Here is a 13,786-nt window from a genome sequence, read left to right as displayed (position 1 = left end):
CAGGATCAGAGACAAATAGTAGAACAAAAGATGTTCTTAGTGTTCTCATCATCACTTAGAAATTTACAAGGGTTTAAGGAACTCTGTGCCAGGAGCCTGGGGTGGAGACCAATATATATATTTTCTACCCTGTCACACTGGGAGCCTGTGGCACCTAGCTGGGAAACCACCGGACTGTGTATTATTTTGTTAAAACACCATTACCGTCTTTTCCATTTTATAGCTGTAGGTAAGTAAGCATATTTCCCGTGTGCCCAGAGGAGAAGATGTGCAAAATAAGGAAAACCAAGAGGAAAAGAGGAAAGGACTAGCTAGAGCCTAGCACTTTCTGGCAGTTTTGTTATGCATTTAAAAAAAACAAAAACCCTTAACGGGACGCTTGGGTGGCTCAGTCGGTTAAGTGTCTACCTTCGGCTCAGGTCATGACCCGGGATTCCTAGGATCCAGTCTTGCATGGGACTTTGTGCCCCATGGGGAGTCTGCTTCTTCTCCCTCTGCTGCTCTCTTCTCTGTCAAATAAATAAAATCTTTAAAAAACAAAACAAAAGACCTTCAATGAGCATTTCTGGAGCCTTTGCCCACTGAGGAAACATTTCCAGACCCACAAGGGTTAATGTGGAGATGGCAGCCCCGGGGAGCCCCCAGCGTGGCCAAGAGGCCTGCAGGGAATGTGTCAGGAGCACAGTGACGTGCCGTGTCCCCATGTCCCGACGTTAGATGGGGCCGCAGTTCTGCTGGAGTGGAATGATACCCTTTGTTTTTTTGGATTTGGGGAACCCGCCTTTGCCCCCATGTTTATGCACCTTCTGCTCCCTCCGTGACTTGACAGGATGACATCATTGATGACGTGGACAGCTTCCTCGCCGCAGCAGAGACCCTGAAGGAAAGGGGCGCGTATAAGATCTTTGTGATGGCAACTCACGGCTTGTTGTCGTCAGATGCTCCCCGGCTGATTGAAGAGTCTGCCATTGACGAGGTAACGGCCGCGGCTCTGGGCACAGCTGCCCCGGCACCTGTGTGCCTCCCGGTCCCAGTTAGAGCAAGTGGGGGGAGGGCGTTATTTTGTGGTTAAGAATGGATTCACAATGTGGGTTATGTTTGCATTTCAGGGCCCGGAAGCCTGTCTTTAGCCCATGGTAATAGTTTTACTAACTCTTGTAAATGGGGCATGTGACGCGTGGTGCCATGCACACTACCCCCTCCCTGACCCCCCAGACTCCATCACAGGCCTGCAGGTTCCGTGTCTGCACCCCTTTGAGAAAGACAGGAAGCCCTGCCTCAGAAAGGTTAAGGGACTTCTTAAGGTCACACAGCTAGTAGGCTGAGCCTTTATGATGGCAAAGCCCGGCTCTCTCACTGGGACAGACAGATGCCTGTGGTATGAAACTGGGAGGAAGGCACACAGCGCAGTTTTCCCAAGCTGCTTGTGGCTCCCTTGAGGCTGAAACCAAGTCCTGGTTTACTCCCCCTGCTTTGTCTGCCCCCCAACCCCCAGGTCAGCCGGCTTATCTGCTTGTCCACTCCGACCGCATAAATCACATTTTTAATCTCTCTTAAGAAATGGAGGTGTTCTGCCCTGTGAATTCCTGAGTATTGAATCGTACATGGCTCAGACTCCTTTTACTTTTCCAAGTCCCACACTTTTCTCTTCAGCGGTCAATCTTGAGCCTGGCCCCGTGTTAATGGGCTCAAGGTGCCTTCTCACAGACAGAGGCCAGGCTGGTGTGGCCGGGATCACATCCAGCCTCCTTACACAGCGGGACAGATAATCCTAAGGGCCAAGAACTCGTGAAAGGCGTTCAGGGCCACAAACCGGATACAGAACTCCCATACTGAGTACATGGAGAGGTCTTCAGGCCCGAGGCAGCAGCTCTCACGGGCTGTCCACGTGGTTCCCACGGGCGCTGCGTGTGGGCAGATTCAAGAGAGCAAGCCACAGGAATGTGGGGGACCTGCGGGAGCCCGGCCTCCTAGAGCAGAGTGGACTTTGGAGAGGAGGCATAAAAGCAGCAGAAATGGACGCAAGTGCACCCGAGTCTGGCTCCCGGAGTCTCGAGGGGGAGGCTGCCTTTGCGGATGGGCGCCCTTGTGTCTTGAGAGGGGCCTTACGCCGATGCCCAGGAGGGGGAGTCAGGCCAGTGACTAGTGGCTACACCGGGTTCTGGGGTGCCCGGGCGGCTCCATCGGTTAAGTGCCTGCCTTCGGCTCAGGTCATGATCTGGGGCCCAGGATCGAGCCCCGTGTCGGGCTCCCTGCTCAGCGGGGAGTCTGCTTCTCCCTCTCCTCCCTGCTCTCGCTCGCTCTCACTATCTCTGTCTCTCTCAAATAAATAAAATCTTTACAAGTAAAAATAAAAAAGAAATCAGCGGGGTTTCTGTGTTCATTCTGGTTAGGAAGGTCAGGTTTTTCCTGTAAGCTTACGGGTAAAGCACAGTCCCACAGTGAAGGGTAAGCCAGGCAGGGGCAACAGCAGAGCCCCCAGTCAGGAGGCAGAAGCGGGGAGAGGCGTAGAGGCTGCCATCCTGTACGAGCCTGTAGTGCTCGGGGCTGATGAATCAGGATTGGAAGTGGGGTTTGTGGTTTGTTTTAGCAAATAAATGTGCAGAATAGATATCCAGATACGTGGTAGGCTAGTGGTTGCCAAGCCTTTGGGAAGGGGTGAGATGAGGAGTGACAGTGAAGGGGTGTAGGGTCTCTTTTGGGGGGATGTGGGAAACCCAGCTCTGATTGGTCCAAACACCAGTGAAGCGTACGCTTTAAATGGCTGACTGGAGGGTACACGAATGATATCTCAATAAAACTGGTGCTTTTTAAAAATTTTATTTATTTATTTGACGGAGAGAGAGTGCACGCAAGCAGGGGGAGGGGCAGAGGGAGAAACAGGCTCCTCACTGAGTAGAGAGCCCAATGCGGGACTCAATCCCAGGACCCTGAGATCATGACCTGAGCCGAAGGCAGACGCTTAACCAACTGAGCCACCCAGGCTTCCCTCAAGCCAGTGGTTTCTAAAACGTGGTTAGAATAGGTGTGGAAGATCCATTCCCCAGTGAGGGGGGTTGACGCATGAAAAACCGGTCCCTGCAAGGGAGCATGGGGCATGGAGTGCAGGCACAGCAGCCCTGCCCTGGGGTCACCCCCCCCAATTCTCTGGGAGGGGTGCCGAGAGGCCCGTGTTTGATACCAGTGGGTAGGGATTCTGCTTTGTTGTTGTTGTTGAATTTGGGAACTGTTCTCTTTTTCAGGCCGTGATAATTTATGTGAGTCTTGACGTTTCCATTGTTGCCTCAGTTGCCAGGAATGTCAGATACAAAAGCAGGAGTCACCAGGATCAGATGAGGCTAGGCTTTCATATCCCTCGTGCTGGTTTGGAGCAGTCCTGACTGTCCGTCTCTGTGTCACCAGTCTCGTGTGTGCGCGTCCTTATCATAAGCAGTCGTGAGGCTTATTTCGGAAGTACGGAGTATAGATTATAAATAAAATTAAACAATCATTCCCATCCCCTGTTTTTTTAAAGACGGCTGAGTATTTTTTTTTCCCCCATTTGTAGCTGCTGGAAAGTGCTTGTCTTTCTTTGATTTTTATCAAATCTTAATTTTAAGAAAAACAGTTTTCCTGAGATATAATTCACATACCATACAGTTCACCCATTGAAAGTATAAGATTCACTGGTTTTTAGTGTACTCGCAGAATTGTGCAGCCCCCATTCTCATCCCCCCAGAAAAAAGCCCTGATTCTCATTAGCAGTCCACTCCTTCCCCATTTCTTCCCAGTCCACTCAGCCTTACACACCCACTAATCCGCTTTCTGTCTCTATAGATTTACCGAACCTGGGCATTTCCTATAAATGAAATCCTGGGATGTGTGACCTTTTGTATCTGGCTTTTTTCACTTGGCGTGCTATTTTGAAAGTTCATCCTTGCCGGAGCAGGGTACCGGTACTGCATTCTTATTTGTTGCTGAATATTTCGTCGAATGGAAATGCCACATTTTGCCTTTTCATTCGTAAGGTTATGGCAGTTTGGGTCGTTTACACTTTTTGACTCTTGTAAACATTTGTGTATAAGTTTTTTTTTTTTTTTAAGATTTTATTTATTTGACAGAGATCACAAGTAGGCAGAGAGGCAGGCGTGGGGGTGGTGGGGAAGCAGGCTCCCTGCTGAGCAGAGAGCCCAATGTGGGGCTCGATCCCAGGACTCTGGGATCATGACCTGAGCCGAAGGCAGAGGCTTTAACCCACTGAGCCACCAAGGCACCCCCATGTATAAGTTTTTGAACAAAGATATGGTTTCATTTCTCTTGGGCCCTATGGCAACTCTATGTTTAACCTTTTGAGGAACTTCCAGACTCTTTTCCAAAATAGCCAAACCATTTTTCACCCCTCCCACCAGCAGCATCTGAGGGGTCTGGTTTCCCCACAACCTCACGGTAGATTTGGTTTTTTGCCTGTAGCTGTCTTAGTGGGTGTCAGGGTATCAGATCTTGAGTTAAGACGTAGTGGGTGTCAGGGTATCAGATCTTGACTAACAGGTAGTGGGGACTCCTGGGTGGCACAGTTGGTTAAACGTCCTACTCTCAGTTTCAGCTCAGGTCGTGAGATCGAGCCCTGCGTTGGGCTGCGTGCGTGCTTAGCACAGAGCCTGCTTAAGACTCTCTCTCCCTCTCCCTGTGCCCCTTCCCTCTGCACTCATGCTCTCTCTCAAATAAGTAATAAATCTTAAAGAAAGAAAGAAAAAAGCGGGGGGGGACGCCTGGGTGGCTCAGTTGATTAAGCCTCTGCCTTTGGCTCAGGTCATGATCTCAGGGTCCTGGGATCGAACCCCACGTCGGGCTCTCTGCTTGGCGGGGAGCCTGCTTTTCCCTCTTCCTCTGCTATTCCTCCGGCTTGCGCTTTCTCGCTCTCTGTCAAATAAATAAATAAGATCTTAAAAAAAAAATAAGGAAGAAACACAAGTAGTGTTCATATTGACTGAAAACACTTCTGAAGGTATAGTAGGCTCACTGTCCTGTCAAGCAGAACCACAGAGATTTGAGAATATATGGGATTTTCAGATCCGGCCAGGAAGCTGCCTGGTTCTCTGATGCTCTTGGATCTTTGTCCTCTCGATTTGCAGGTGGTGGTCACCAATACGATTCCACATGAAATCCAGAAGCTCCAATGCCCCAAAATTAAAACTGTGGACATCAGCATGATCCTCTCAGAAGCCATCCGTCGGATTCACAATGGGGAGTCCATGTCCTACCTTTTCAGAAACATAGGTTTAGATGACTGAACAGCTTTCCTTTATTAAAACTCTGGAGGGCCAAACTGGAAACTGTGAGGGGTCATGCCTGATGCAATGTACTACCCAGGGGCCGTCTGTGCTTTGTTCCTTCCTTTTTGTTGATTCCTACGAAGATAGACCAACTTTTTAATGTCGGTTTAGGTGTTTGTGAGTTTTTTGGGCAATTTTTATAAAAGAAAAACTATATTCTCCTCCTAAATGAATTAACAACCTGGTTGTTTATAGCTGAACTATTTCAACAATAACCTGGAGTAAGATTTTTAAGCCCACAGACAGCTTTTCCCAAAGTTGCTGGAGCCCAAGTGCTTAAAAAAGTTCATGAAATCAAATGATCTGTATACTGTGTCATACCTGCCACTGAGAAGCCAAAAAGATGATCCCGTCGAATCCCAGCAAGTGACATTTTTAGAAACGCTTTTATAGACACGCAAAGGCAAACGATTATTACCTGACCGTTATTTATTTTCCGCAACAAAAGAAGGAATATGAAACTTACATTGTGTGTGGTTTTTTTTAAAACTTTGTGTCCGGGCCGTTGTTTATAACTAAAATAAAATGAACACTGAATACACGTGCTGCGAGTGTCCCAAGTGTCGGGTCCGCTTGTGGCGTTTTGTCTTCTGTGGCTTGTCACGGTGGCACAGTAGCCTCCCAGGGGTGTAATGTCTCCCATTCTGTTTGTCCAGGACCTGCACGTGTCTGACGCGTGATCACTTGGCTGTGGCAGGAGAGGAGTTGGAGGCGCAGGCTGCGAGCCCCGGGGGGCAGGTCAGCGGGTTGGTGTGCGCTGCCGCCTGCGTCTTGGCATGGCTTTGTTTGGCTCCCTGTTCAGTAGCACAGCCATGCGCTGAGCACAGTGCTACCTCTGCATGCCTTAGAAGACGAGATGCTGGGGGTGGTCGCGGAGGGCAAGTGATAACACCCTTGTTCATGTCCGGCAGCAAGAACCGCCTGCTCCGTGGTTCAGAGTGCAGAACTCAGAACTTGACTGTGACACTTGTACCAGGCTCGGGAACGCTGGGTTCTGGGGAGTTAGGCCGGCATGTTCTCCCACCAAGGTCCTGCAGTGGCACTCCCATCAAATTCACGGAGGCAAAGATTTTTCTTTTCGTTTCAAATAAACGTCACCCCCAGTGTGGGTCTTGAACTCACGACCCTAAGATCAAGAGCAAGCCAGGAGCCCCAGGACTATTTTTTTTTTCTTCCAAAAACACTTGAGCCTGTCGTTTCTGCCTGTGTTAGAATCTGGAATAAAATAGCAAGTGACTTGGCACAAAATTAAGATCGGTCACTTACTGTTTGCCATATCTGGGTTTCTTGACGACTTGCTCTGGAGCAGTTCTGCGGCCCTGCGCGTGCAGGAGTGCCATTAACAGTGGTGAGCAGGGGACCATCTCTGTGCTCATCACACCCAGCAGTGTCCAGACCCTTCTTGATCCGCGATCTCAGCCAGACAGCCGGTGGTGGTTGGGCTCCCACAGGTGCATGAAAGAAAGGTATTTTGTTAATTCCCTAAAGTAATGCTTGGATCTGATCAAAGTAGAAGTCTGCACTGTTAATGTCGGACATTAACTCTTGATTAGAACTGTGTGACCTTAAAATAAGCTCTCTCCTTTCTACGTTGCAAGCATGGTTTTCTTTGCTTTATGAGATTCTTGAAAGTAACCATGTTTTCCTTTTACTTCCAAATGAATAAGCTGACAGACGTCTACCAGGATGGTGGAATGGGGAACTCCAAAAGTCTCTTCCTCCATAAAAGGAGAGAATCAATGGGCAAAAACAGAATCAACTGTATTGGGACTCTAGAAAGTTATCCAAAGTTTACAGCAACCAAGTAAATGGTCAGTTAAGGGGGGAAAAAAAAAAAGGCGAAACAATAATAAAAATGGCTGACTCTTGACAAGTTTGCTTTGTGGCACTTTACCTTACCCTAGTATCTTTTGTTTCGTGTTTCCTGGCAGCGTGGAAGATGATAACCTGCATTTCTGGTACATGTTCCTTGTACATGTTCCTTATACATGTTCCTTGTACCAGTGGGAGTAGAATACTGTTCTCAGAATTAGTTACTTGTTTGGCCCCGTCTATTGGCTGCTTGAAGTACTGACTCAAAGGACTTGTCTTAATTTTACCCAACTCCGAACTCCAAAGAACAGAGGGACAATGGTTGAAAAAATGTAAAGGCAAATGTTTTAGCCACTCTTCTTGGGGCATACAATGAAACCACTAAAAGCTTGGGAGAAAGGCTAGGGAATGAGATACGTCAGGGGGAAAGGGTTTTGAAAACCTGGCACACATTCCTGGGGATACAAAGGGCATGGGATTGCACCGAGTTGACATGCTCACAAAAGACTCCAGAAAGCCGTAAGCTCTCACCTCTGGCAGCTCTGCAGCAGACTCTGTGCAAGCAAGAAGCGAGGGCTGAAGCAGAGCTGTGGTCTGCCCATCTGAATGCTGAAGGCATGTCGTGAGACATGCAGCCCATCTGCAGACTGGGTTCTTTTCCCTCCTTCCTTCCCTCCCTTTCACCCTTCCTCTTTTTTTTTTTTTCTTTCTTTTCTTTTCTTTTCTCTTTTGTTTTCAGGCTTAAGGAAGCCTGGGATGACCCCATTCAGTTGACTGAACAGAGATTGTCAGTTAACGATACACAACAAAGAATACAGGCTTTACAAAAATTAGAAAAGCCACCAGACAGCTACAAGCAGCAATAAACCCTGGGGAAGGAAGAGAGTCTGATTTCCAGACTTCCCATATTATAATATTCAAAATGCCCAGATTTCAACAACAACAACAACAATTCTGAGGCATGTAAACAAACAGGGCTGGGCCCACACATAGGAAAAAAAATTGATAGAAACCCTCTTTGAGGAAGGGCAGATATTAGATTTACTGATGACTTTAAATCAATGATTTTTAAATATGCCCAAAGAGCCTTTAAAGGAAACCAGGAGAAAGATGGCTCACCAAATAGAGAATATCAATAAAAAATAATAAAAACGAACCAAACAGGATTTGGGGAAGACCATAGAGTGGGAAGCAGCAGGAGTCTGTCTCCTAGACAATTTCTGGGATAAGATTTGATGGTTTTGGAACTCCGATGTCTATCAAAGGTTTGCAACCTCCACGGGGCGTCTTGAACAATAAATGGTTAATTTTAGCCAAACTGAGCTCTTAGTACAGCTGCAGATACCTGCCTCTCCCCACACTCCCAGACTCGGGGCAGGCAGCTGTACCCATATTCCTGGAGCCACCCGCCCAGCTTGTGGGTCCTAGGCTGGGCAAAAAGGACCCTGTCCTCCAAACAGTGGAGGTCTGTGCTCTGACAGCTGATGGCTGCTTCCGATCACAGAGATACAAGGAGCCTGGCAGCCACTGGGGTTGAACTTCCTTTCCTTCCCTTGTCGCAAGCCCTCCCACCTCCAACCACTGAGAATTCTGGGAGATTTAAAGGCTGGTCTCCTTACTCCCTCCCCACACCCCCAATTTTCTCATTTTCCCCCTTTTGGGAGCCAGACTTTAAAGACTAGGACATTCAGAAGCAACTGCATATACAGGGAAAATTAGAAACTTACCCAGATGTGCAGGCCCAGAACTTATCCCTCAGGTTCAGCCTTGGCACAGAGACAGTATACAACTACTACTACGACTGCTACTGCTACTATTACTACTACTACTACCACTACTACAATGACTCTAATAAATACTGGGAAAGGGAGAGCAACCGATTTCCAGGATTACCACAATTCGAAGGGGAAAAATCAATAGAAATGATTTCTGAAAAAGACCTGATGGTAGATCTACTAGACAGACTTTTTTTTTTTTAAATTTTATTTATTTATTCGACAGACAGATCACAAGTAGGCAGAGAGGCAGGCTCCCTGCCCGATGCAGGGCTCGATCCCAGGACCCTTGGATCATGACCTGAGCCCAAGGCAGAGGCTTTAACCCACTGAGCCACCAAGGCACCCCCTAGACAGACTTTAAAGCGACTGTCTTAAAGATGCTCAAAAAACTAAACAAACCAGAAAACCCAAAACAAAACAAACAAAAAAACAGATGTGGGGAACAAGAAAATAATGTACGAGCAAAGCAGAGAGATCAATAAACAGAAAACCTAAAAAGAAACCCCCCAAAATTCTGAAAAGTACAACTAAAATGACAAATTCACTAGAGGGATTCAAAGGCCCATTTGAGCAGGCAGGGGAGTACATGAACTTAAAGATAAAATGGAACTAAATCCAAGGAACAGAAGGAAGATTGAAGAAAAAGAAACAGAGCCTAAGGGATTTCTGTGACTGCATTAAGTGGGTCAACATACACAATTGTGGGAGACCACCTCCTGAAGGAGAAGAGAGGGAAAGGGGTAGAGAGAATATTTGAATAAACAATGGCTGAGAATGTCAACATTTTATGAAAGACATGAATATGAATTCCAAGTGAGATGAACTCAGGGACACCAAAATACATTATAATCCAACTTTAAGAAATCAGAGAATCTTGAAAGCAGCAAGAGAGAAGAAATGAGTCACATACAAGGGATTCTCAGTAAGTTATCAGATTCTTAAAAAAATATTTAGGGGCACCTAGGTGGCTCAGTGGGTTAAAGCCTCTGCCTTCGGCTCGGGTCATGGTCTCAGGGTCCTGGGATTGAGCCCTGCATCGGGCTCTCTGATCATTGGGGAGCCTGCTTCCTCCTCTCTCCCTGCCTGCCTCTCTGACTACTTGTGGTCTCTGTCTGTCAAATAAAATCTTGAAAAAATATATATTTAACTAACTATTTATTTGAGAGAAAGGGAGAGCACGAGCAGGCAGAGCAGCAGGCAAAGAGAGGAGAAAAGGCTCCCCAACAAGCAGGGAGCCCGGCATGGGGCTCGATCCCAGGACCCCGAGATCACGACCTGAGCCGAAGGCAGAGGCTTTAACCCACTGAGGCACCCAGGCGCCCCAAGATTATCAGATTTCTTCTGGAAACTTTGGAGTTCAGAAAGCAGTGGGCTGAAGAATTCAAAGTGCTAAAACAAAAAATGTCAACCAAGAATCTTACATCTGACAAAACTGTCCCTCAAAAGTGAGGGAGAGGGGCGCCCCGCATCGGGCTCTCTGCTCTGCGGAGAGCCTGCTTCCTCCTCTCTCTGCCTGCCTGCCTCCCTGCCTGCTTGTGATCTCTCTCTCTGTCGAATAAATGAATAAATGAATAAAATCTTTAAAAAAAAATAAAATTTATTTAAAATAAAAAAAATAAATGAATAAAATCTTTAAAAAAGAAAGTGAGGGAGAAACGGAAACAATTCTGGGTAAACAAACACGGACACAGTTCATTATCACTAGACCTGCTCTGCAAGAAATAATCAGAGGCTCCTCCACGGTGAAACAAAGGAACACCAGATAGCAACTCGGAGCTTCATGAAAAACTAAAGATCTCAATAAAGGCAAATACACAAGTAATATAAAAGTTACTGTTATTGAAGCAATGGCTTCTAACTCCTTTCTACATAATATAAGAAATATATTTAAAAATTAGTCTAAAAGCTAGTATTATTATAACATTGGTGTATAACCTTGTTTTATGTTTTTCAACATAAGAGGCTAATACATTTAAAAGTTTATGTTTTGTGGAACAAAATAAAGATTTAGTTTTCTGATAACTGAAAAGGGGCATAAACAAATTTGTCAAGCAGAATTTTTGCATGTTATTGAAATTAAGCTGGTATAAATTGAAATTAGTTTGTCATAACCTTAGGATATTAAATATAATCCCAATGGTAACCATGAAGAAAATAGTCATTGAATATATATCAAATGAAATTGGAAATGAATTTTACTATTTTACTACAAAAAATAAGCACAAAAGAAGGAAATGAGGCAACAGAAAAGCTAAAAGGCATATGGAAAATCAGTACCAAAATGACAGAAGTCCTTCCTTAACATTAACTACTTTAAATGTAAATGAATTAAATAATCAAGTAAAAGGGATTGGCAGACAAAACAAAAAGAGGGATTGGCAGAATAGATAAAAAGAACACAATACAACTATATGCTGTCTGCAAAAGACTCACTTTAGATCCAAAGACACGAATAGATTGAAAGTGAAAGGACAGAAAAATATATTACATGCAAATAGCAACCAAAAAAAGAAAACGTGTAGTGTAAGTAATATAGGACAAAATGGACTAAGACAAAAATTACTACAAAAGACAATGAAGGACAGTATATATTAGTACAAGGTTCAGTACAGCAAGAAGACATAATAATGATAAATACTTACATGCCTAATAACAGACTATCAAAATAAATGAAGCAAAAATGTACACAATTAAAAGAAGTAGTTTTACAATAATAATTAGATACTTCCATTCTCCACTTGTGCATATTAATCAACACACTCTTAAACAGCCAATTAATCAAAGAAGAAATCACAAGGGGAGTTAGAAAATACTTAAAGATGAATAGGAATGAAAACATAACATACCAAATGTTAGGGATACAGTAAAATCAGTGTTAATGGGGAAATTTATAGCTATCAACTCTTACATGGAAAGGAAGGGAGGGAGGGAAGGAGGGAGGAAGGGGGAAAGATCTCAAATCAACAATCTCACTTTACAACTTCAGGTACCAGAAAAGGACACACTAAACCCAAAGCTAGCAGAAGGATAGACATAATAAAGATTAGAGGAGAGATCGGCAAAACAGAAAATAGAAAATTATAGGGAAAAATCAATAAAACAAAAGCTGGTTATTTGAAAAGATAAAAATTGACAAACCTTTAATAGACTAAGAAAAAAGAGAAGCCTCAAATTATTAAAAGCAGAAGAGAAAGTGGGGACATTATTACTGATTTGAAGTAAATAGAAAGGATTATGAGTGTACTATGAGGAATTGTACACAATCAAATTGGATGATTTAGATGAAATTGACAAATTCCTAGAAACACAAAACCTACTAAGACTAAATCACAAAGAAATACAAAATCGGAATAGACCTATAACTAATAGAATTATATCAGTTATTTAAAAAAAAAACAAAAAACTCCCAACAGAGAAGAGTCCAGGATCTGATGGTTTCACTGGTGAATTCTCCCCAACATTCAAAGAAGTAAGTCCATCTGAGGCACCTGGCTGGCTCAATCAGCGGAGCATGCAACTCTTGATCTTGGACTTGTAAGTTCGAGCCCCATGTTGGGTGCAGAGATTACTCAAAAAATAATAAAAAATGGTAACACCAGTATTTTTCCAACTTTCCCAAAAAAACGTAAGAGGAAAGAATAATTTCTAACTCATTCTATGAGGTGGACTTACCCTGATAACAAAGCCAAAGACACTATAAGAAAACTATAAATCAGGGCGCCTGGGTGGCTCAGTGGGTTAAGCCTCTGCCTTCGGCTCAGATCATGATCTCAGGGTCCTGGGATCGAGCCCTGCATCAGGCCCTCTGCTCAATGGAGAGCCTGCTTCCTCGTCTCTCTGACTGCCTCTCTGCCTACTTGTAATCTCTCTCTGTCAAATAAATAAAGTCTTTTAAAAAAACTATAAATCAATATCCCTTATGAATATTGATACTAAAACATCAACAAAATACTAGAAAACTATTTTCAGGAACATATTAAAAAGATTATAGGCTTTAACCAAGTAAGATTTATTTCTGGAATGCAAGATGATTAGACGTATGAAAACTGGTCAGTGTAATACACCATATTAACAGAATGAAGAGGAATAACTACATGATCGTCTCATCGCAGAAAATGTGTTTCAAGAAATGGTAACTTTTTGGGGCGTCTGGGTGGCTCAGTGGGTTAAAGCCTCTGCCTTCGGCTCAGGTCATGATCCCAGAGGCCTGGGATCGAGCCCCGCGTCGGGCTCTCTGCTTAGCGGGGAGCCGGCTTCCTCCTCTCTCTCTCTCTCTGTCTGCCTCTCTGCCTACTTGTGATCTGTCTGTCAAATAAATAAATGAAATCTTAAAAAAAAAAAAAAAGAAATGGTAACTTTTTATGATAAAAACACTCAGAAAATTAGGAATACTAGAAAGAAAGTACCATAACATAATTGAAAGCCATGGATGAAGAATCCACAGTGACCATCATACTCAACGGTGAAAGAGAGAAAGCTTTTTTCCTAAGATTAATGACAAAGCAAGGATGCTTCCCTTCTTGACTTCTGTTCAATGTAGTGCTGGAAGGTCTAACCAGAGCAAGAAAATGAATGAATGAATGAAGAATGAATGAAGGAATGACTTCCAAACTGGAAAGGAAGAAATAAAATTATCTGTTTGCAGCTGATGTGATCTTATATTTAGAAAAAACCTGAAGGTTACACACACACACACACACACACACACACACACACCATCTGTTAGAACTAAGAAATGAATTTAGGAAAACAGCAGGATACAAAGTCAACATGGAATCATCAGTTGCATTTCGAAGCAATAACAATGGACAACCTGAAGGGGAAATGGAAAACATGATCCCATTTACAATAGCATCAAAAAGAATAAAATACTTAGGAATTAAC

General features: G+C 44.3%; 1 protein-coding gene across 4 annotated transcripts in view; it reads left to right on the top strand.

Moving 5' to 3' along the window:
- The window catches only part of PRPSAP2 (phosphoribosyl pyrophosphate synthetase associated protein 2), a 48,106-nt gene extending 42,793 nt beyond the window's left edge, over positions 1 to 5,313 (top strand). For all 4 annotated transcript variants that reach the window (XM_032841227.1, XM_032841225.1, XM_032841226.1 and 1 more), the window contains 2 exons: positions 830 to 976; positions 5,112 to 5,313. In XM_032841227.1, coding sequence (XP_032697118.1) covers positions 830 to 976; positions 5,112 to 5,270 — 306 coding nt within the window. In that variant the 3' untranslated portion in view covers positions 5,271 to 5,313. The remainder of the gene's footprint in view (positions 1 to 829; positions 977 to 5,111) is intronic.
- The last annotated feature ends 8,473 nt before the right edge of the window (positions 5,314 to 13,786 follow it).

The sequence above is a fragment of the Lontra canadensis genome, unplaced genomic scaffold, assembly GCF_010015895.1.
Source record: "Lontra canadensis isolate GAN:19392208 unplaced genomic scaffold, GSC_riverotter_1.0 scaffold122, whole genome shotgun sequence".
In the NCBI taxonomy this organism is placed as follows: domain Eukaryota; kingdom Metazoa; phylum Chordata; class Mammalia; order Carnivora; family Mustelidae; genus Lontra; species Lontra canadensis.
Note: the sequence above shows the minus strand (reverse complement) of the source record. Positions and strands in the feature narration are given on the sequence as shown.